Raw genomic sequence first — 24,090 nt, 5'->3', positions numbered from 1 at the left:
AGATCGCTGCATAACTGTGAGAAATGAGTTTGGTTCTCGGGGGCAGGGGAGCTGTTTGTGAGCGGAGCAGTACTGATACTCTTGGTTTCTCACCAGCCTGTTACCCTGCAAGATGTTCCCTCCCCGGGCAGGTTGCCTGGGGGCTCAGGAAACGTGATGAAGCGTAAATGAATATTTGTGAAGCCAAGTTCACACCAGGTTTCACCTTATTTCAGTAAAAGTGCTAGAATTAAACGTGTAAATTGGACCACTGCCAACAGTGCAGATTAAAATCCAGGCTCGGATGCTGGCATAGATTGGATCCACGAGCGGGGCTGATTTTTTTTTTTTTTTTTTTTTTTTCCCCTCCTGTAAATTTGCAAATTGTGCAGTAATAAATTTGATTATCTGGATAGTTACATAGTTAATTCCTGGACAGTGAATGCTCCCTTCTCTGCAGTACAGTTCTGGGCTTAAAAAAAAAACTGTTTGTTTTGTTTGTTTTTCTTGGAAATGGTTTTATAAACTTTATATTGAGACTTAAGAGTTAATTCAAATTTTAAGGCTTCAGTACCAGAAATAGGGTTCCAACTGCATTCAGAGAGGAGGGAATGTAATTAAACCAATGACTAATTTAATGTAAAAATTCATGTTTATTTCAGACTATTTGTCAGAAAACTCCCAAGGATTCCCCAAAATATGAGAACTGCAAGCAAGCACTAAAAGAAGTGAGCAAGGTAAGTCCTTGAAGTTTACTTGGACAGAGTTATCCTGTTTGCTGCCCATCCTTCCAACAGAAACACTATGTGGTGGACCATACGTGTGAAAAAAGCCAAAGTACTCTCCTGACAGTAGAGAGAGTCTGAATCTTCTTAGCAAACTTAAGCATTCTTTCTGCTTGTACTGGAAGTTAACCGAATCACCTTCTGTCAGTTGTTCAAATGTGTTCTATTCTCCTGTAGCCATGCTTTTATTGCCAAGAATCAGCGGTGGAAGGACAGCAGAAGTCTGTTTTTATGAGTTTTTTTGAGCCCAGCCCCAGAGCAGACCTGGCCATCAAGTTGGCTTGGTCGCTCAGAGCCATATTCAGTCTGGTGTTGAAAATGTTCTGTCTGTGACCCAACATGAGAACGTAGATTCCTTTGTATGTTTTATGATTTCTCAGAAGGTCATCTTATAAAGTTGATCTTGTAAGTCTTGAGTACATTAAACCTGTTAAATCAATGTCTCATTTCTAGTTGGTGCGTTTATGCAACGAAGGAGCTCGGAAGATGGAGAGGACAGAAATGATGTACACAATTAACTCCCAACTGGAATTTAAAATCAAGGTATGGTGGCGATATTTCTGACCATAAATTCTTTAGTGTATGAATAGTTTTGACTACATGCTAATTTATGATAGGTTCATTGCCAGCATAAACGAAGTAAATCAGTGTGGGCTGTAATACCGATGTGACTCTTCGGTCACGAAAAGTAAGTTTACATTCTGGGGATGCTGAAGCCCTGGAAACTCAGAGTCATTGAGGACTGTTGCACCTAACCAAGCAAGTTAGATTTCAAGCTGGGGCTTTTTAGGCAAAGAAAATATCAGGATATATATTTTTCAAACGAATAAATTAGCAGTAATTGCTGAAGAATGAGGTGTGACCGGATTCTGGGTTTAGCTCTGTGGGTGAAAACCTGTCTTTGTTGGAGGGGCTGAACTCAGTGCTGCCAGCCATGGTACATCTGGTGCTGGTTTATGTCATTATAACAATGTGTGTGATGGTTCTGTCACAGCTGGAATTGCACCTTGCTCAGCCTCGGTGTCCAGCCTTCTTGCCATTTATTTCCTCAAGGCTTGCCAGAGTTTGAATTGCTTATCTCTCACTCTCTCTTCTGCTTTTGTTTTACATGAGGATGAAAACGTGCAGCATCATTTGTAATTCGTATGAGAATTGCTGACATGGAGGCCTTGTCGTTGGACACCTGGTTAAGGGCAAATCTGTTGAGGGCTCTTGCAGAACAGGAACTTGCTGGATGGATTAAAGAATTGTTTTGGGGAGGTACTGCCTGGTGAAGCAGTTCTGGTTCTCACTTCAGCACCATGTCTGGCAGGGCATGAACAGGTTCTGATAAATCTCACCCCGTGTGAAATGAATCTTTTCGGTGAGCTGTAGGTGGTTATGAAGTTTTGCTTAGGTTTCTGACTGCAGCTGAAGTGCTAATCTTGTGTTTCCTTAAGTGAATTAGTACTTGTAATTAGTTGAGCTAACAGTAGAATTTAATAGCATCCTCATATCACACTAATTCATGCAAAGACATGATCTGTTATGGCAGGATAGAAGTTATAGCTCCAGTTATTTTCATTTTACGTGGAAGGATTCTGTTATAGCAAAATGTTTGTTTAATAGATATTGAACTTGATAATCTTTGCTGTAAAGACCAAGTAAGTTGCTGCAAAGGTTTTGCTGTTAGGAGAGAGGCCGACTGCTGCTGTTTGACTGTGAGATGCTCTCGTGTAGGTGAGAGGAAAAGATAGCTATGTAAATACTTCTGGACCAGGGCAGGGTCTGAATACTGTTGACTGTCTGGATTTGTAGTAGCACGAAATACAAACCCAGGCCTGTTTCCAGTCACATCAGGATGTGTTTCTTTGAATTATGTTCTATTTCTACAAGATTCTGATAATCAGCTGTGAACTGTCAGTTTGAGGAATCCTCCTTTGTGTGGAGGTGACTGAGAGCAGGGTGACATCAGAGTGCTGCCACTGTAGAATTCCCACTGCCACTGCAGAGTTCCCAAGTCTGTGTTTTGCTAAGGCAGGTGGCATTAACCCTCAAATAACTTTACAGAGTCAAGGGGTACTGAGATATTCCAATTTCTTCTCTTTCTCATAACGAAAGTACAGTCTTGGCAGGAAAAAATAACATGGCCATAGCGAGGGGTTTATTGTACTTCCAAGATATTTCTTCAAGAGCATCTGCTTTCTTCTATTTGAGGTTTGCTGAAATACTGTTTCTATAAGTAATGTCTCATTTACTGTCATTTGTAGCAAAGACAGATTCATGTTTTTAAAAACACAGTTCTTTGAAGGATATTGGTAAATCTGTGAGGAAACGCTGTCTCCAAAAAGATTTTTTTTTCAACTCATCTGAACTATTTTTTTTTTTTTTTTCAAACTTTGACTAAAAACTGAAAGCATTAAGAATATTATTTCAAACTACAACCAAAAAAAATATACCGATCTCACAAGCAACATCACTACATTTGCTAGCCATGGTGGATGACAGTCTAGGTTCTTTGGACAGTCTAAAATGGACTTAAAGAGAGTGTGAAGTCCTTGGACAATCCGCCTTGAGGCTTCATTCAGGGTTTTCAGATGGACAGATGTACCTCATGGTGTTTAAGTGCTTACCTTGTCTGTCACCTCTTGCGTTCCCCATGGGAGGAGGATGCACACTCTTATCCCAGTTTTGCAGGTATGAGCGGCCCTGATATAATTCTGTACATGCTGTAACCAGCAGCTCTCACTACTTTGACAGGAGTAATAACTTTATTTTGGTTTTCTCTATGCAATTTTTTTCTGTTTATGCACTTCAATACATGCCCTTAGTGGTTGAGACCTTATCTTTGGTTTGAGAGCTTGCCAGCTGGCCTGTGACAGAGCACTTTGGCCAAGTTTCAATATGCTTTAAGTTCTGACTATTTTATGTAGAAAGGAGGTGGTATATGCGATGTACTCTTGGCAATTAAAGAAAAATTAATATCAAAGTACAAGCAAGCTGCCTCTGGAATAGAATCAGTTAGGAAAATGTGACTAACACACTTGGAGTACAGGGTAGAGGCGTTTTTAGTTCATGCTCAAATAGGAAAGTACTTGTCTAAAACAATCATCAGGGTGCTATAATTCTGGTTTATAACCATTATAAATGAGGTAACTATTTCTGTGCTTGCTCAGCCTCCCATGGTGTTCTGGGATTTTTGTTGATTAATTTGTTAGCTGTAACTGCTGAGGATTTCATGGGTGTGCAGGAGAAGCTGCTCAAAACTTACATCGCTGGTACATGGCTGATCTGTAGAATTCAATCATTTTAATCACGATTCAGAAGGGTTTATTCTTACATTTTTCATCTTTACCACCAGAAAAGTTTTTTTTTGCAGACATGTGATCACAACACAGACTTTTTGTTTGACTTCTGTGTTCAAGGACCACCCAGCCCAAAGTCCTTTGGTTTTATAAAGTATCAAAAATTGCAATGGTGTCACTGTTGGCGTATGAGCTGACGTTTCCATTCCTGTATTGTCTCACAGAACCTTGACTGCATTTCAGGAAACTTAAATTCTGTTTATTTAAAAAAATAAGTAGTGTGGGCAAAGTGGGCAGCTCTTGTTCCCCAGTGGTATCGTGTCCCTGCTGCTCGAGGACCTGGAAGGTGCAGGTTGTGCAGCCATCCCCTGGAGCACGATCCTGTTCCGTGCCCGTGGGCGGAGGTACCAGACATCTTCAGATCCTCAACCAGGCACGTAGGCAGTACCCAAAGGTGCACAGCAACAAAAGTACCAGCTTCTTAAGTGTTCAAGTTAGGACCCAAATAGGACATTCCAGCAATGAGGGGTGAAACCTATGGAGGAGTTCAATGTCTTGCTTAGGATATTGCCTGGTGAGAGCACAGTCTAGCAGAAAGAACCTGTCTGCTGTGTGCCATGGGAGAACCATTCCCACGGAGCAGCTCGGCTCAGTTCAGCGCTAGCAGCAGTCATTTTGCTCGCTGACTGAGGAATCCTGGTCAGCAGGACAGCTGCCAGCACTGCAATGGACCTTTGTCTTCCTGGCATCGCATGTCCTGGTACAGCTTCAGAGATAATATGCTCTCTGTATGGCTAGGACGTGCAGTCTCACATCTCCCTTCGTGTTCAAGGCCTGGAGAAACAAAAGGTCCTTCTGTGGTGCCAGTTTCTCCCACAGTTGGGGATAATTTGGGACTAATGAAGCTTGGTCTTCACATCAGGCAGCTGTGATCTTTGGCTCATGTCAGCTGTTGCAGGTGTTGGTCCTTACCCTAGAGAGAAGTGGAGATCCTGCTCAACACAACATTTAGTGTTCAACTGAATCAACCAGATGAAAAGTAAGAGGAGCTATCATATCCTTAATGATCAACCTTGGATAGAGCTATGACAGTGGACAGATAACTGTGTGGTATTTCAGGAGCTCGTAAGAAGAATAGCAAGTACTTGGAAAACTTCCTGCAATCAAGGGGAGCAACATAAGTGGTTTGGTGTCATGTTTGCCTTGGGAGAATGATTCTACCTGTACCTCAAACTGAGCGACTGTGGTCAAATGTAACAGCCACCTTCTCTGTCCACGTGGAAGATGGCAGGGAGGGAAGCTGAAGTTCATCCCAAGGGTGGATAGTTATTTATTGTCGTGACCTTTTATCAGTGGAGACCTGAAGAGAGGCCCCTAAACAGTTTCAGATGTCTTTCAAACCACTGGTGAATTTATGATGTCTTGAGCACAAACTGTATTGTTTTGGCATTAAAATGGACAAGTAATCCAAACCCTACATATCACATACGGCTTTACACATTCTTTTGCAAAGCTGTGTTGGGACTTCAGTTTACTTAGAGTAGAAAATGGATTTTAGCACATGCAATTGGTAAATTTCTGGCATTCCACATGCCCTTTATCATGGAAAAAACAGTCTGCATCCTCTGCACATCTCAATAACAGTGCTCAGGACTGCATTAGGAGCAGTCTAACCTTGGATGCTGTCTCCATCTGTCTGTCTGCTTCCATATGCTCACAGACTGGTTCAAAGCAGATTGTACCGTGTGTTTCTCTGTTAAAGTTCTTGACAATTTTGCTTCTGTATGTGGTACGGAACATGCCTCTGAAAGAAGGCACAGTGTTGTTGTAACCAACCTTAGAGATGTGGTGCAGTAGCCCTTGTGGCTGAGATAAGAACCTGCAGCTCTTTCCAGCTGGTTAGGTCAAAAAGCTGTGAGGTACACAGAGGAAAATCCAGGATTCTCACATGCTTAGAGAATGATTGCTTGCTCTGCAAAAACTTAGATGTTCCTGGAAGATGAAAATTGTGTTTTTAATCTGCTTAGATGATCTCCTATAGTCTTTTCCAGCCCAAGTCTGTTAATTTCTTAGGTGAGCAGTTAAGTCACGTGCAGGAGTGGTTCTCGAGCATTTGCAGGCTGTGGCATGTATGTTGTATGAAGGAGGGAGATACCTTAAACCTCGATAACCTCTGTTCTGTTCTTGTACTCACATGCTCTGAGCATTGAGTTTATTCAAGCGTTTTTTTCCCCAAGTATATAATACTCCATTAGTTTCTTTTAAAAAACTAGACTTTTGAAGGACCAAAATTCTGTTTTCTTGCTTTGTAGCCATTTCCATTGGTTTCCTCTTCACGATGGTTACTGAAGAGAGGCGAGTTAACAGCGTATGTAGAAGACACTGGACTCTTCTCCAAAAGAACTTCCAGACAGCAGGTGTACTTCTTCCTCTTCAACGACGTCCTCATCATCACAAAGAAGAAGAGGTAAGCACTTACCAGATTAGCTTTGTAATGAACCCCTTGAATCACAGAAGAACAGCTGAGTTACCGTTGCCTTCTAACATTCCATGAGGCTTTGGTGTGGGCAAACGTGATTGTAGCTCTGGCATTTTCACGTATTTTCTAGACACTTGGTGGTTTGAAAGAATGGAGGAGAATCAATGAGGAGTAAGTGGACCTGGTGCAGTTGTAGCATAAACCAGGAGGAAATACAGACTGAAGATGTTTTATGTCCAGTAAATATTTGTGAGCCATTTGTGTGTGTCATTGTGCCATGGTTGAGAGAGTGAATAAAGCATGTAAATATCAGAGTTCCTGCTGCTCCAGACTGTGTTTTGATATGACGAGTAACCGCTTGTTAAACAGGATGCAGTTTGGGCAAATGCAATTGCAATTCCAAGTTGTCAGACAAATTACAAAGTTCATCCTTGACCCCTTAATAAGAGGAGGAATTTTGGAAGGATAAGGAAATGCTGATTTTTCGTTCCCCTCCATGCTTTCCACAGTTGGGCTGTTTTGCAGATGATTTATGGGAGACCTATTCTAGCAGCCTTCATTTAATTTTTTTTCACGGGATTATTTAGAATAATTTAATGGAGTGTAATTTACATCATCTGCTGTTGCTGTTAGATAACACTTGATAGGTAGAAACCTTATTCTGGACTAAAAGCTGTTTTGAAGAACACTTGTTTTGCATCTGGGTTGGCCAGTTAAGCTAAATACTGGCTATGTTTAAAATACACTCTTTTGTGAAACTTCTAATCCATAATTTAAATAAATTTTATTGTGTGATATAAAATCTGAGAAGAAAACACAATATTTAAGCAAAGAGAAAACTAAATGCAAATGAAAGGGAAAATATCACAGAGTCACTAGGTTGGAAAAGACCCACAGGATTATCGAGTCCAACTATTCCTGTCAATCACTAAACCATGCCCTTCAACACCTCATCCACTCATCTTTTAAACACCTCCAGGGAAGGTGGCTCAACCGCTTCCCTGGACAGCCTCTGCCAGTGACCAGTGACCCTTTCTGTGAAAAATTTTTTTCTGATGTCAAGCCTGAACTGCCCCTGGCGGAAAATATGTTTAAGTGAAATAATATGTTTAAGTGAAAGGGTTTTTTTATAAAGTTGGGAAGGATAGTGAATAGCTTTCTCCCCAGCCTTCTTACCAACGTGAACATGTTTGAGATTCAGTGTTTATCGAAGCTCATGCTGAACTGTTTCTGTGAAATTCCCTTATTAAACCACTGGCAGCACATCAGAGCTGCATCACACTTTTAAGCAGTGCCTTTCTTTTCTCATGGGGCTTCTGTTAGCTTGATCCTGGGTTAGTAGCTAAGCAAATGTTTGAGTTGGAAAAACAGTAAGAAATCCATTATCTATGTTGTTACATTGTTTATTGGTTTCCTATGTGATGGCTCCTTTGTCCAGATTATAAACCAGATTTTTATAACAACATATCTTATCCAAACATTGGGGCTTTTGATTTATAATGACTTCAAGCTATTGGAATTGAAATGCCTTAAGGGGGCCCAGAAGCCAGAATTAAAGAACTCATGATGTTTACGGTCAGATTCCCACAGTCACTCTCCTGAGATCCCCTAAACAAGTGGATGCATTTGGAAAGGACCGATTTCTACAAGCCACTTGGATACTCTAAGCATGAAGCAAGTACTTAGCCCAAGTGGATAAGCTTATTAATAATACTGGAGATCTTGGTGCTCTGTTCTCCCACTCACAGTGTTCTTGCGGACACCCGGGCAGTACGCAGCAGTCCTTGTTGCTAGCTTAGTTTAAATGTTTATATTTTCCCTTGGGCAGTTGCATTTCAGAAGATTCTTAGCATGGCACAGAAAAATCACTCCTCACCACTGCACTAAAAATAGGAATTACTTGATGTGTTGTTTAACCCTCATCCGAAGTTAATCCTCAGCTACCCTGCTGGAGCAGTTTGCCATGGCTCAGCCTGGGCTTTCTAAAGGCTCGGTGGTAGCTGTCGGGAGTCCTGCTGGAAACTGTTCCTGCTGGAAACACCCCCATTTTGGGGACACTTTCCAGTGTCAGAATCACTACTGGAAGAACTGCACATCAAACACCGAGGGAGCAGCCTTTCCAGAAACCTTGTAAGGAGAACTGTTACACTTTAGTTGTAACAAGGATAAAGGGAGGTCTTGTTGGTGCATGCTTAGGCGTGCTCCAGAGCTCCTGTTTCAATTTGAATTTTAATTTATTCATCATCATCTTCCTCAGCTTACAATTTCACCTCCTACTATGAAATTGCAAGGTGTACCTCTCTTCTCTCGCCACCTGGGCAGGTTAAATGATGCTTAGCTACCAAAATCTCTTCCTTTTTAATGTGTGGCTGTATCTCTTGCCACTGGGATGTATTTCAAGTCTGATGCTTGTCCTGTCAGCACCTGGGCAGTCTGTTTGTATGTGTTACAGGTACCTTGGTAATGATTTGTGCTCTGGCATGGGTGCTGTACAGCAACAGGGTAGCCAGTGCTTCATCACACTTGCCCTTTGAAGAAGTAAGGCCAACAGCTACTGAATAGTCCTGAAGCCTGGCCCTTGAGATTAGGCCAGGCAGGGATGCCTGAGCTTGTGATAGATGTCATTCTACATAAGATTTTGGAGGAAAACAAAAATGGGCATTTCTGCACTGCTTGGCTTTTAGTTTATTTGGAACTTTTTACTTGTTCAGCAGGTCTTTCTTGTAGCCCCCTTCTGCTGTGGAGACACAATCTGATTTTTCTTAAATGTCACTTAATAAAAACAGACTCTCTTAATATATAAAATTTTAATGCATTGTCTCGAAAAGAACAATCAATGCAGGCATGCGTCGGGATGTCCAGATCCTGGTGGAAAGGCCAGCCTTTATATGGATGATGCACAGGAAGGTTTCAGTTAATTCTTGTTCGTGGACACTGTCAGCTGCTCGATGGCATGCAGCGAAGAGCTGGGTGACATTTGGGCTGCTCGGCTTTGGGTGCCTTGGGTCCCCTTCCAGGTTACCTCTGCAGGCAGTGGAGGAGGTGGGTGCTTTGGAGAGCAGTTCAAAGTAGAAGCATAATTCAGCTTGTCCGTGTGGCCCTCCAGAAGACCATCATTCTTTCTCTGGCTCTTAGGGAATTTACCTTAGAAATGTGAAAATTTAAACATTGTGAATAAACTTTAAAGATCTCTATGACCTTAAGGGACCTATGTAGTCAAGGTATTGTCCATTCAGCCTTGTGGTGGCATTGCTGAACCACTGCTGGTTTAACCCATTTGTTTCATTCTCTGACTCTAGTCTCTCTTTGCTCCTTTTCTGCCTTCTCTTTGTTTCCATCCTTGCTGTACTGTGAATTGTGCCCAGTTTGGCTGAGCTAAGCAGGAGTAAAGCAGGAGCTTATGCTGGATTTTGAAGGCAGTATTCTGACATAAGGGGTAGCACACAATGTAATCCCCTTTGAGTTGTTCTTTCAAGCTGCCTCATGATTCACGTGCGCTACGGTACAGTTGTTACTCATGTTGTGTTTGGGCGATTTGCTTTCTTTTGAGCTAGTGAAGGAACTATTCCAGGTTCTACAAATACGATTAAATTAATGCTTTATTAAAACAGAGAACACTTGGTTTCAATACACACACTACTTGCATGTTTGTATGCATTTCCTTCACAAGGAGTTTCCAGTTGTCTCCCCCTTCTAACCCAGGGGTATAGCTATGAGTGTCACCCTTAGTTCTACGCACCCCATGTGTGTGGCTGTTGCGTTTGGATTTCCTAGTAGCGTCCTTGCAGCAGACACTGTGCAGCTGCCCCAGGAGAGGACCAGGCTACAGAGCAGGTGGTGTCTTTTGCAGGCTTGGAAGTGTACACCGTAACAATATTCTTGTAAAAGCAGGCTACAGCCAGCTTTGAACTCCACCAAAAGTCAAATACCAACTTTTATTCCACAAGCCATCCTGGTACCACGAAGATCTGGTTACGTATTTTGGTTGTTAATGCCCAAAGGCGCCTATGTGCCAGCTCTGTGTCCTGTGGAACCAGAAGAACGCCAGAATTATTTTGTTACATACAACTTGCCAGCTGCCTTATCCAATTCAGAAAATCCACTAGTTACAGCCCAAGTGCTTTCCAAAGATTTCAGGTGAACTCCAGAGGTGCTTACATTTTTGAATGAGTGTACACGTATTGAACGTTCCCTTTTCCATAACCCCCTAAGGATACCACTAGAATCCTGTCTGTCTAATTGCTCTATGGCTTGTCAGCTCCTGCAGTACCTTGACAGTGGAATGTGGCTGGACTTCATCGACTGGGAATCGCTCAGAGGTTCTCTGCCACTTGGGAATGTTACCTGTTCGCAGCTGCTTGCAAAGCTATGGCTTTTTTTCAAGGTGTCAGGAGTGATTTTGTAACTAAAGGCAAGCACAAATGTGAAGCGATGTCTGTGGAACACCAAGGATTGCACAGTAGTGCAGCTGAAAGAGTAAAGGAAACTGGGAGACTGATAGGGTGCTTTCCATGAGTGTGGAGAACAGATGATGCTACATTGATAGATATAGGGTCTTTGTAAAATTCCTCTAGAATTTGGATACTGCCCATGCAAAAGGATATAAAACAGTCCTATTTCATGTTCTGAATCTAAATAAAACCTAGCGAAAAACTTCAGTTTTAAACCAAAAGCAAAGGTTGGCACATTCGTATGACCTGGTCACGGTTACTGGAAAGAATGTGTTGGATGTCCTTTCTACTGCTCCACTGCCTGGCTGAGTTTAACTGGATTAAGCTTCCATTTATGTACATCTGCTCCAGCTCTGTCAGCTTTACTAGGATGTTTCATTATCCGTTTGGAAGGGGGAGAGTTTGTGGGCTCGCAGTGAGCCCAGGAGTTATAAAAATGAGGACTGCCTAGCAGAAAATGCATAAACAAAAGATGAGAGGAAAAAGTACTTGTGAGAAGGATCAGAACGTGATAGCAATGGAACTGTTGGTCATTTGAGAACATACAAAGCTGCACTGAAAAAAACTCATTTCAAGTATTGAATTCAAAGAACAAAACCAGAAAGATATGCCAAGTAGCTGAAATAAGAACTTTGTTTTTATACTAAGTGCACTGGCAGAAACCAAAGGATCTTTAGAGCTGTCACCACTTGAAGAGAAATTTTTGTAGTGCTGCACGAGTAAGAGAAATGGGCAATAACTTCAGTTTTGAGTCATAATGGTGCTTGGTTGCATTCTAGCAATTCATTTTCTGAAGGATTAAAAGTCAGAATTATAAAGACCATCATACCATTGACTGAGATGTTCACAGGGATTGCTCTGACAGCTCACAAGATGGGCAGAATACGTCTCAACAGATGTGAAGTTGTCATCCATCTATGTTCTCATAACAGTTGAGCAACCCTAAAGGAAGAACACGCTTCATTTGCACCTGCCAGAAAGGGGTATGTCAGTAGCAGCATCCCCAACGGCTTTGGGTCCAGGTGTTAGGGATTTGCTCTGTATCAGCTCAGGGCTTGGATTCTTGTACGTCTCTGGCAGCAAAATTAATCTTCTCAAGCATTTTTTCAATTTCAATTATTTTAATGAGCTGTAGTAGTGTGAGGCTCTAGAATTGCTTTTCATTCCTCAAGACTGAGGTCTACATGGATTTTTCTTTAAAGCGGAGTATGTTTAGTTGCACCTTAAAATGCGATGTATTTGTTTTACTGCAGAATTCGACAAACGGCAACGTGTGGGCTGGAAGGCAGGACTGGCTTCATACCTCTGAAAGTGGGTTTTTTTTATCTTTTGGATTGAAGAACAGGGGTTTGCAGAAACTGTTCACTGCTGCCGTCCAGCACTGTCAGACATACGTAATAGTGCCGTGTCCAAACACGCTGCTTCAGTCTTTGCTGTGTCTTCATCTGTCAAGGAGATCTCGATTAGCTGAAGTAATTCTCATGTTTGCAAATCAAAGCCAAAGAGTGTGTATTTTTAAGTCCTTCAATTGTTAAATCAGTGATGCTCACGTTCTGCTTTGAGATGTCTAATTGCATTTCTTTTCACCTATCTGGGAAAACTATTGCAATGTCATAATTGGCATAATTCAGTATTTAATGACCTTGACATAAGTCGTTTGGAGGTCTTTTGCTTTCCACGCCAACACGAAGATAAAGTTTGTCCCCCTCTCTGCCTACACTTCAACAGTAAGGAAAGCAGACCTAACTTGTTTAATTTCTTGGACTTCTTTCTAGTTGCTTTCAGGCGGTTTGTAAGCACATGTAACCATCTTTATTGTATTGCTCAGAGTTGGTATATTTAGTGACAGTGTGCTTTGTAAAAGGTAGATTGCATAGTGCATTCTGCAAGAACAGTGTAGGACAAGCCTTTGCCCATTTTTTAAATTCACAGTTGACTACGGTTATGTTTTACAATACTCAAATAGTTTTGAGACCAGACCTTCCCACATGAAGATCGACAAGAAGTAGAGAAGGACAAGGAGTAGATGATCAGTGGTGTTAATTTGGAAGCTGTGTACATACCCCTAGTTTCACAGGCACAGGAAAGGTGGTATTTTACTTTCTTTTTACTATACCGTTCTAAAGTTAAATCCATTGTTCATTTGAAGCTACAGAAGAAGTCCAGTTCTGTACAGTCGCTGTGCCTGTTTTCAAATGGAGTGGAGTAAGCGTACACCATCTCAGTAATGCCAAAGTCAATTAATTGTGCCACTAAATGAAATTCCACAGGGTTAAAAAACTTATCTACTTGATATCTTGGAAAACTGGTCATTTAAAAAGCAAATAAACAGGAAAGAGTAAGATCTGAGGTGTCAGAAGAATTGTGCTATACATAATCAAAAGTGGGTTCTGTGACAGAGTTTGCTTCCATGCATACTGAATGGAAAACTGAACATTAAACTTGTGGGTTTTTCTTCCCTTCTGTGTTCTGCAGTGAGGAGAGTTACAATGTCACCGATTATTCCTTAAGGGAGCAGCTGGTGGTACAACAATGTGACAGCGAGGACCCCACTTCTTCCCCTGTTAAGAACGCTTCAGCGATGCTCTACTCGCGGCAGAGCTCTGCGATTCACCTCTTCAGGCTGACTGTCCTCAGCAACCACGCAGGAGAGAGGGTGGAGATGCTCCTGGGAGCAGAGACTCAGTAAGGAAACAGTTCCCATTTCTGTAATCTCTTTCCTGATCCTCTCTCAACAAGCTACCTCCCCCACAACAGAGCCAAGGGGGAGCCTGACCTGCCCAGCTCCTGTCTGACAACTTGGAGTTGATTTAAACCAACCAGCCTTGTCAGGAGAGGACTCGGTGGCTCTAAGTCCATGTCGTATAAGTGGCGTTCTCTTTCCTTGAGGTCATAGGGTAGGAATAAAGGAAAACTGAGTACATAAGCTGAAATTCCGTAAACAAGTATCCCTTACTGTGTGCTCCTGTTTTGGGTCTTCAGGCCATGAGTTTACTCTGCCTCTGTCATAGAGGCTCCCTAGCCAGGGATTACTGAATCCCTTCCTGTTATTGTTGGTGAGGCAAACGAACTGAAGGACAGAGATTTAAGCAGTTTGGATTTCTTGAAGGTTGCAGAAGGAATTTCCGTTAAACTTAAGGTATTTTCAATGTAAGTGATATCACAGTAAAATAAGAAATCAAAATTCTGCGTTGTAGCATGAGTTTGAAGTGTTTCCGCGCTTCCGTAAGAAACCTGGGAACTGGAAGCTAAGACACAGGTTTCTGCCTCTCTTACTTGGTAATGCAGGGGTTTTATCTAACAGTCATTACATCCTAAAGCAGACCAGAACAGCAAACAGTGCACTGGAGTTCAAAGCACTGAGTATTTACGCATCATACAGCCTGCTCAGATATGAGCTGTCCTGCAAACAGTTCAGTCTGTTGCAGATGTTGAGGAACAGAACTCTTTGCGGAAGAGCTTCAGGTTCTTAGATTTCTGACAGAAAGTCTGTTCCAAGCAGTTGAGGTGGTGGGATTTTCAGGCTTTCACGCCATTCCCATCTCGTTTTCTGGAATGCTGAGGAACTGCACGTGCAAACTGAAGTGTGATGTGGGTTACTGTGAGCAAAATTTGACTTTTACTGTTGCCAGTAAGGGAGGCTTTGGTGATGTTTATCTTGATAAGAAGACCTTGAATACTCTGCAGAGATTCATTGAAGCTTGCTCTGTCTCTGATACCTTCCTGCACTGTTTTGTTCTTTATTGCTTTAAAGTATCTTATGCTAGTTGTCTGTTCTCTTAGCAGTTTGATGTTTATCGCGTGTTGTGTGTGTGTAGAGCCCAGTGTCCGCAGGGAAAAAGCTGCAGGTGCCCCCCAAGGCATAGTGGTGGTAGCAGGGAAACGTCATTAGAGAATAAATGTAACCTGGGCTTCTACTGCAGCAGCAGCAGCTTATTGTAAGGATGGTGCAGAAGTGGAAACAGTACTGGATGACCTGGGAGGAGGAGTTTGGCATTGCCTCGGGGAAGCTGTGGAGCCGTGCTGGGATAGAGGTGGTCCTTGTTCTCCTGCCACAGTTTCAGAGAGCGTTCCGCTTTAGAAACACGCAACAAGAGCTGTCTTGTTCTTTTTGGTGCAAATATGGGAGAGGTTGTCCTTTCTCTGTGGTGCCATTAACTGCCACACAGCAGTAAAAGATGTTATCTGTTCCAGTGGAAGCTGTGGGCAGGACAGAAGATATAAAACAGCGCTCCAGACGCGTCTTGGCCTGGAGAAATGGACAGTTTTAGGTTTGCTTTCAAAGTTTAGAATAACCCTGAAAGAAACTACAGATCATGAATGATTTCTGTTAAAGAGCTCGTTATAAAGTAAGCAGATGATTCAGACTTGTTTGGAAATGCATTTTTATTGGGGAAAAATGCAGTATGTTTTTAGTTGTCTGGGCTTTTCATCCAAGACATTTTGTCCTGCAGAATTATTAATGATTTGGTATTTACTCTTTATAATAGAAATAGCAGTCGAGCAGATTGTCATTGAGAGGAACGGATTCTGAAAAGGATTTTATTTGAGAATTACCTATTTTTATAGAGTGTGATGATGTGTACAAAAGGTACAGAAAAACTTCACTTTCTTTGAACTTGGAGAAAGACGGGAAGGGGATCTACAGCAGGAAGGCCAAGCGGCGTGGGTTAGAGTGCTAATTGAATGGAGACTTGCAAAAATTAAATGGCTTTGCTGAGACAAAGGTTTCTAGCACAGCCTGATTGTGTTCTGTCACTGCCTGTGGTGTGTGGTTCCCAAGTACAAAAGTACCAGCAATTTTATTTTACCTTATAATGGAATAGGGCACAAAATACGTGGTATACACAGATGATGATGAAATATACACTAGAACTTGGAGACAGCTCATGCACAATGTATACAAACGTTCTTATTGTGGCTGACACACATCAAGTTTAGTATCACCTACTTTTAATGACTAAAATGTCTAAAGTAGCGTGCGGTATAGCTTGGCTGTCTGTGCGAGATCAGCAGGTATCAAATGTTAGCAGGACAGGAGCAGTGGTTTCACCTTTGAGGCGGAATGTGTGTTGGGAATTAAAAAATGCTGAAAAAGCAGTACGAATATAAATATTCCAAATAGTGAGTGGATATTTGTTTTGTTCTGAAAGAAGCATGCTGAGAAAGACTTAATCCTGCATCCCCTCATCCAAAGGAAAGGTTGAGAGTCTGTGAGCAGAAGAGAGATTTTTGGAGCCTGCTGGAAGAAAGGCCATGAGGTGTCTGTTCTCGGAAGAGATTGATGAACTTTCTCATGGAATTATGTGTAGGGGATGTTCAGGTGATTTCTGCCCTTCCCCTGCACTTCAGGCTGGGCTTCACAGGCTAACAACAACCCCTTGCTAATGGTCTCCTCTCTCCCTGCGTGACGGAGCATCCTAGAGGATGCACTGCACTGGTCTCCCATCACTGTGTACACATCCTATTCTCTGATGCTTCTGAGGACACCACAGTGCAATTTCCAAACAGAAATTTCTTCTGTTTTCCGATGTTTCAGAGATTTGACAAAATCAGGTCTCAGCAAAAGGCAGACAATTTTCATGATGCTTGGTTAAAAACTGAAGGTATCCAAAGACAGCAAGAGAATCACTTTAGGGGAGGGGGAAATAAGGAAATTCAGTCCCACAGCTCCTTGTGTTAGCCTGACCTGTGCTGACAGCAAAGCCCTTCCACAATCACCAGAGAAAATCTCATTTCACTGAAATATTTCTTGTGGGAATCAAGGTCAAATTTTGATTTGTCAGAATTCCAGGTTATAACGATGAAGTTGTTACAGCTCAGCTCTTGACAGGGATGATGCAGGATTAGCTTTCCTTTTCCTTCACTGTCTGACATCACTTTAGTTTGTTCCACTCCCTTCACAAATCAGCTGTCAGTGATTTGTGCTTCTGTAATTTACTGGATAACACTTGGGACCTCAATAATTCTTTCTTCTCTGCCCAGACATACCAACACAATTAAGCTGAGATGGATTATGTTTTCCCTAGGTTTCCCAAGGTGGGATTCAAATGACTAGGATTCAGACAAGGACTGGGTTTGGTCCTTGTTTATTTGTGTTGGCTCAGATTTCCCAGACTGGAAACGTAAATCTGTCCTTCTGCGAGCACAGAGAAACTTCGTTTTTTTTTTTTTATTTTCATTCTTGCTTTTCATTCTAAGCACTCGGAATGTCTTGACAGGGAACCTGCTGGTATTGTAGATCACAACTGGTGTATTGCATTTATCAGAGCCTTTGTATGTTAGATTGATTTTGTTAAGGTTTATTTATGAGTGCTAGTCCCAGACACCAGCAATTTATCTGAATTATTTTATACCTTTATTTTCGTTATTTTAAGACAATCATGCCTGTAGATCCCATGTATATAGGCTTTTTTTCCCTAATCCAACATGGCTAAAATAGTTAAGTATGTTAGAATAATGTATTACTAGCAGTGCCATCACATCTCTGGCCATATCTTGAGAGGAGAAAAGTGGTTTCATTTTGTTTTCTTTACCTAACAAGAAAGAGGAAAAAATTAAATACCGAGTTTTGAAAAGGGGAGAAATCACGACTTGGGAGTTAAGTCTTGGGAAATGGAGTTTTGTCTCTGCTGGTTGCAGGAGTGACCGAGCTCGCTGGATTGCGGCGCTGAGACAGGACAGAGACGGACAGAAAACAGACAGGACAAGTAAGTTATACCGAACGCGATTTCTGAGAGCGCTGTGAGAGGTGAATGGGAGTGCACTGCCCCTCCGTGGGGACCTGAGCAAGGGCAGAGTACGGATACTTTTGGAAATCATGTCCGTTTCTTTCCCTCGCCTGTTGCTTTAGTGTAGGTGAAGTTCCCCGTGCACAGGGGCTTCTTTGAGTTGTCTCACACAGTGACTCCCGTTTGCAGCCTTTAACGCCGGTTTCGAAAGTTGTTTCCATCTGTTAGCAGAAGTGCAAAGCCTCTTCCCTTCTGTTCTTCCCAAGTTTGTCTGTGTGCACACACTCAGGCAGGAAGCATTTGCATTATTTGCTGCCTCCTTTGGGGTTTTGGCAGGGAGTATATGTTGAGATGGATTAAAATAAATCGCGTCTATGTATTTTAATAAAAGATGCTCTGTTACGCGAATTGTTTAATTCAGGCTGGCCCATTTCTCCCACAGCTTTGACTCAGGTAGAGATCATCAGGACTTACACAGCAAAGCAGTCGGACGAACTCTCTCTTCAGGTTGCTGATGTTGTTCTGGTTTATCAAAAAGTAAACGATGGTGAGTGAAACTTTTGCTGTTAGCAACCATACATCACCACTACTGCTGAATCCAGCTAGAAGAAATTATTTCATAATAGCATTGGCCGTACAATCAATAGAAGTTGTACTTCCAAGGAAGACCTGAGTGTTTCAGTTCAGGTTTCAGAAGGCAGACAGTAACTTCTTGCCCGCTATAATTTATATCAGTAAATAGCTGCAGAGTACGTGCTGCTGGGTTTTGACCTGTGGAACGTCCACACATAAGAATCAAATTCTGCCTAAATCTATGGAGCTTAGACCTGGTAGTGAGAGAGCAGCAGGTGAGAGCGACACAGGAGTTACTGGTGGTGTCAGTCACTGGGCTTCATTGCCTGGTATGTGCAGGGGCCCTAGCACAGTGATTTTGCCTACATTTTTCCATAGCATCAAGTACTCAGAGGTAAGAATTAATTCTTGCCTGGACGTGCAAATATATCTCGTGATGTGCTGACTTGGTGGTGTCAGCACTTGAGTACTAAATCTGAACTGAATGATGCTATTCCATATTTACATAGAATCAAAGATCCTACCCATTGGTGCTGCATCGCTTTTTATAGATTGCAACTATATTCTTTATATTACTTCAAAGTGACAGGGGACAGGACGAGAGGGAATGGCCTTAAGCTCCACCAGGGGAGGTTTAGGCTGAACATTAGGAAAAAAATTTTCACAGAAAGGGTCATTGGTCCCTGGCAGAGGCTGCCCAGGGAGGGGGTTGAGTCACCTTCCCTGGAGGGGTTTAAGGGACGGGTGGACAAGGCGCTGAGGGACACGAGTTAGTGATTGATGGGAATGGTTGGACTCGATGATCCGGTGAGTCTTTTCCAACCTTGTGATTCTATTATTTGAATTACAATGTAAGAAATGTATTTATTACACTTGTTTCATATAATATTTTACATACTATTTTTTTCTGTACAAACCAAATTTGCCAAACCTATCTTAATCTTGCATTTTATTCTCTACAAAGGCAAATATATGATGCGTGTGATGGCTACGTCAAGCATGACACACGCTGTTCTGACAGTGTCTTTAATGCTATGTGAAAAGGTTTGTGACTCCCCCTCGCTTCGCCCTTACAGGTTGGTATGAAGGGCAGCGACTGCGGGATGGGGAGAGAGGCTGGTTTCCCACGGAGTGTGCTAAAGAAATCACCTGTCGCGCCACGATTGACAAGAACATGGAGCGGATGGGACGCTTGCTTGGACTTGAAACCAACGTGTAGGTGCCCGTCGCTTCTTCACGCTCTATTGCCCAGGGTCTGCACTACCTGTGGTCGGGAGGGTGTTTGCACCCCCCGTGGCTCCCACATGGAAGATGTTGGAACACAGATGTGAAAAATACAGTAACAGAGCACTGATGGTTGTGGTTCTCCTTTTCTGACTTGTGTTTTGAGAGCTCTGATTGGAAACCTGACTTGACCAGTAGCAGATGCCAACTAAAGTACTTCCTTAGGCACTGGAGCTGAGCTGTGCAGTGTTTTGACTCATATTCCAGTTGCAGCTGTAGTTCCTCCATCCCTGCCTCTCTTCTCTTCTGCCCCATCCATTCCTTCTCCACCTGTTTTTGAGCATTTTGATTTTTCTTTCAGAAATACAAGCTGTGGATTATCTCTTTCTTGGAACCATTTTAGCAAAGGTATTTCAAAGAAGTAGAACTGCTGGAAATGTCTGTTTTGTTTCAGCTTTCTTCCTGTGTTTAAGGAATTCTTCATACTAAATTATTGCTTTAGAGCCAGGGGTTTGGGCAAGGACTGCAGAAAACATGAAATACTTTGTTCTGGGGCTGGGGGGGTTGTTTTTTGCTTTTTTAGTCTTTCTGCTCTTCTGTGCTAAAGGAGAGTGATTATTTCCTTCTGTGGAGGCAAAAAGTTCAACTGAACCTCAGTTTACCTACATCTTTAGCATTTGTTAGAATCCTGGTGAATCCACAGGCAAAAAAAGTGAGGGAGAAGTAAGAAGTTGGATAAGGTGCCAGGTCTCACTGCCACTGTCTATAGAAACAGCATGACCACTCCTGTGGGAGCAGATGGCTCAGCATCAGGGTTAATTTGGTATTTTGTTATCTTTGCCTTCCTGGCAGCACTGGGACCTGGAATCAGCGGCCGCTTCAGGTGAGAGATGAGGAAGAGGGGAGAGAGGGACAGGTGAAATAGTAGCTGGAGCCTGCTGTCCAAGGAACGTGCGCTGGTGCTGCTTCACACGTGCTCTCCTCCGCTTCAGAGGAGACTCTCACAATTGCACTACACCCAACACCCGCAAAATGTTTGCGTCCGCAGTTTAGCTTTGGAATTTCACAGAAACCCACGACCACTTAACGTTGTGCAAATGAAGTGCACTCAAAAATGAAGTAATTTCCAGCACCCCCCTTCTGTGACTGTTCCTATTACAGAAATTCCTCACTGTGATAAGGACCAGCTGCTCGCTCAGCAGGTAGAATAGATGTTGTGTATAAATGAGGGAAAAACTTGCAGTACCAAGGCTTTCTGCTTGTTGCGTTCCCTGCCTTTTTTGAAATTTCTATACTGTAATATGCTGATTGAATTTGTGAATGAATTGGATGGTTATAAACAAGTATCTCTGTAACAATTTAAAATACAGTAAGGCAGCAATAATTTTGTACAAACACACACTTACCTTGACAGTCTGGCAGTGGTTATACCGCCTTGTAAATTAATTTATAAGTGGACTGATAAAATAGTAATGACATAAATTGTAAATTGAGCAAAGACTTATTTAACATAGTAAAAATACTGCTAATATTTTAAGAAATGTTTTGTACACAAACAGATGTTTAACACAAGTGAATGTATAAATCCAGACATTAATTTTATTCAGATGTTTTTAATACATTGTATATATTTTTTCATACCTAGTTTTTCAAAAAAATGCTGTAATGTTTTTTAAAGACACTTTTCATGTTTCCTATTGTCAGACATGGTTCTTCAGGAATTAAAGACTTCTATGATTTTATAGGACAACAATCAATAATATACTTTTAAATTGTTACTAAAAGAAAGCTGCTGGTTTTCCTTTAAGCAACATTTTCTTACACTGCACTTCGTTAATGCCGTTCTTGCTGGAGAACTGAACTCTGCTCTGTAACTGGTAGGAGTTTTCTGTGCTGGGGAGGAGCTCCATGTGCCACCGAGCCCAGGGACACGTTTGCCTGTGACGTTTGGAGGAGTAATCGCATCAAGTGCAGGCCTAGGAGAGCAGCTCAGTCTGACTGGAACTGGAGACAGCAAAAGTCAGAAATATGAGGCTCTTCAATAACCTTTGCTTTAGTGGAGGGGGAAGGTACCTACACCTGTCATCAACCCCTTCAGGGCTGACCAAGGGCTAAAGGTTGGTATTGAGGGCATTGACTCCCTCTCCAAGAAGCCTCTGCTAGTGTTTGACCACCCTCTCCATAAAGAAATGCTTCACAACATCCAATCTCAACCTCCCTGGGTGGAGCTGAGAACCACTCCCATGTGCCCGGCCCCTGGGTCTCAGAGCTCCCTCTCCCTGTCCCCTCAGGTAGCTGTAGGGGTCAACAAAGGTGTCACCCTCAGTCAACGACAAGCTCTGAGTTGTGCCGCCCAGGCCTTCTCCAGCCTGGCTGCCTGCTCTGAGCCACAGGATCCACACATTTTGCACACCTGACTTCAAAATTATTGGAGGAAATATAGAATCACCAGGTTGGAAAAGACCCACCAGATCATCTAGTCCAACCATTCCCATCAATCACTAAACCATGTGCTTCATCCACCTGTCCCTTAAACCCCTCCAGGGAAGGTGACTCAACCCCCTCAACCCCCTGGCAGAGGCTGCCCAGGGACCAATGACCCTTTCTGTGAAGAATTTTTTCCTAATGTCCAGCCTAAACCTCCCCTGGTGGAGCTTGAGGCCATTCCCTCTCATCCTGTCCCCTGTCACTTGGGAGAAGAGCCCAGCTCCCTCCTCTCCACAACCTCCCTTCAGGTAGTTGTAGAGAGCAATGAGGTCTCCCCTCAGCCTCCTCTTCTCCAGGCTGAACAACCCCAGCTCTCTCAGCCATTCCTCATAAGGCCTGTTCTCCAGCCCCCTCACCAGCTTCGTTGCTCTTCTCTGGACTCGCTCCAGAGCCTCAACATCCTTCTTGTGGTGAGGGGCCCAGAACTGAACACAGGATTCGAGGAGCGGTCTCACCAGTGCCGAGTAAATAGAATCATAGAGCAGTTTGGGGTGGAAGCGACCTTAAAGACCATCAGTTCCAACCCCGCCACGGGCAGGGACACCTCCCAGTAGCTGCACTGCGGTTACTTAACACTTGTAGCTTCTAGGCGAAAGGATTGCAGTGCTGCAGCCTCAGGGCTATTGTCTCCCACCTACTGGCTGCAGCAGCCTGGGCTCATCTCAGGAGTGGTGACCACCTCGGCCTAGGAGCTGGTGCTGCCTCACTGATCTATGGGGCAGACACAAACTCATCCCTTTGTGCCTGTCCCACCTGGTTGTGTGCCTCCTCCTCCGGGATGCCAGGACAAAGGAGCAAAATAAAAACAAGGGTAACCTTTTGGTGAGCTGCTGAAGCTCTGCTTCCCAGAAAGCTCTGAGTTTTCGAGGCCATCAGTGTTTTCTAAGCTGCACAGCTCCAGCCTGCACTCCATCACTTCCCCATCCACAGAAATCACTCCACACCATGTTCTGTGCCAGGAGAAGGCAGCCAGCAGGTACAACAATGACAACATATCAACTTTCCATCATAGCTCACAGAGGTCTTAAAAATTTAAGACAGCATGACAAGAAGTTTATCTAAATTTTACACAAAACAATTTTCTAAAGCTAAGGGGTTTCAGGGCTTTTTTTCCCCTTCTAGAAACTCCACTACCTTTTCCTTAGCAAAAAAAAAAACAACCCCCAAAAGCCATGTTTAAGAGCACATCAGAATTATTGCAAAGGGCATTATCAAAAAACCTCATTCCTTGCTTAACCAGCGTGCACACATTCACACACATGAGCAGCCTCTCTCCTTCTCCCCCACCCAAGGATGAGGACAAGACACCAGCACCTGCTCTGTAGTTAAACTGACACAATACAGAGTTCAGAGTTTGTTAGAATTATTAAGATTAGAATAACTTTTATATCAGTTTTTCAAAGCCTGAAAATGGTGCCCCTTCTTCACACGGCTTCTCTAATCAGATTTTAAGCAAGGTGACCAGAAATGAAAGGCTCTCAGTTCCCCCAATCAAAGCTTCATTTCACATGATGCAATTAAATACATGTCAGCTCAGGTGGGTGAAGACCATGCCCAGTCCTGTGTGTCTGACTGGCCCAGGGATTGGGTACCAGCACGGATGAGAATGAAATCTCACATTTACACCTGACACCAACCTGTCCAGCATTTCCACACTCGCTTTACAACTAAACCACCGCGATTAGCACTGTCTTTTCTGCTCCTTCATGCCACCCCTGCAACAAAACGAGCACAACATCTTTATCTGCTGCCCTTTTTTAAAAGCAACGCCACAATGCAGCATTGTTCTCAACTTACAACACATCAGAATAAATCTGTTCTCCATTATGCGCAGCTAATTTGCTGAAAATAAAAAGGTAAAAGCAGCATCGCTTCTGTCAAACTACCCATCCTTGAAATGCAGTCTTGGCAGGATCGTACAGGCATGTACCTTAAACTCTTTAATCTATAAAACATATTAATACAAACTTTCTCCTGTGTATTTTGTTTTTAAGTAGCATATTTTGTCAAAACAAGTGGACAGCACGCAAGTGTCAGAATAAGTTTTGATGCCAAGATTCCCATGGTCGGAGGAGGACTTGGTTCCTGGGAATTACA

The 24,090-nt window shown here is 42.8% G+C and overlaps 1 protein-coding gene across 3 annotated transcripts in view; it reads left to right on the top strand.

Annotated features, from left to right (window-relative positions):
• The window catches only part of ARHGEF26 (Rho guanine nucleotide exchange factor 26), a 45,881-nt gene extending 24,615 nt beyond the window's left edge, over window positions 1–21,266 (top strand). For all 3 annotated transcript variants that reach the window (XM_069865227.1, XM_069865229.1, XM_069865228.1), the window contains exons 8-14: window positions 642–716; window positions 1,218–1,307; window positions 6,361–6,515; window positions 13,454–13,663; window positions 17,621–17,688; window positions 18,152–18,256; window positions 19,359–21,266. In XM_069865227.1, coding sequence (XP_069721328.1) covers window positions 642–716; window positions 1,218–1,307; window positions 6,361–6,515; window positions 13,454–13,663; window positions 17,621–17,688; window positions 18,152–18,256; window positions 19,359–19,501 — 846 coding nt within the window. In that variant the 3' untranslated portion in view covers window positions 19,502–21,266. The remainder of the gene's footprint in view (window positions 1–641; window positions 717–1,217; window positions 1,308–6,360; window positions 6,516–13,453; window positions 13,664–17,620; window positions 17,689–18,151; window positions 18,257–19,358) is intronic.
• Window positions 21,267–24,090: the final 2,824 nt, after the last annotated feature.

The sequence above is a fragment of the Phaenicophaeus curvirostris genome, chromosome 10, assembly GCF_032191515.1.
Source record: "Phaenicophaeus curvirostris isolate KB17595 chromosome 10, BPBGC_Pcur_1.0, whole genome shotgun sequence".
Taxonomy (NCBI): domain Eukaryota; kingdom Metazoa; phylum Chordata; class Aves; order Cuculiformes; family Cuculidae; genus Phaenicophaeus; species Phaenicophaeus curvirostris.
Note: the sequence above shows the minus strand (reverse complement) of the source record. Positions and strands in the feature narration are given on the sequence as shown.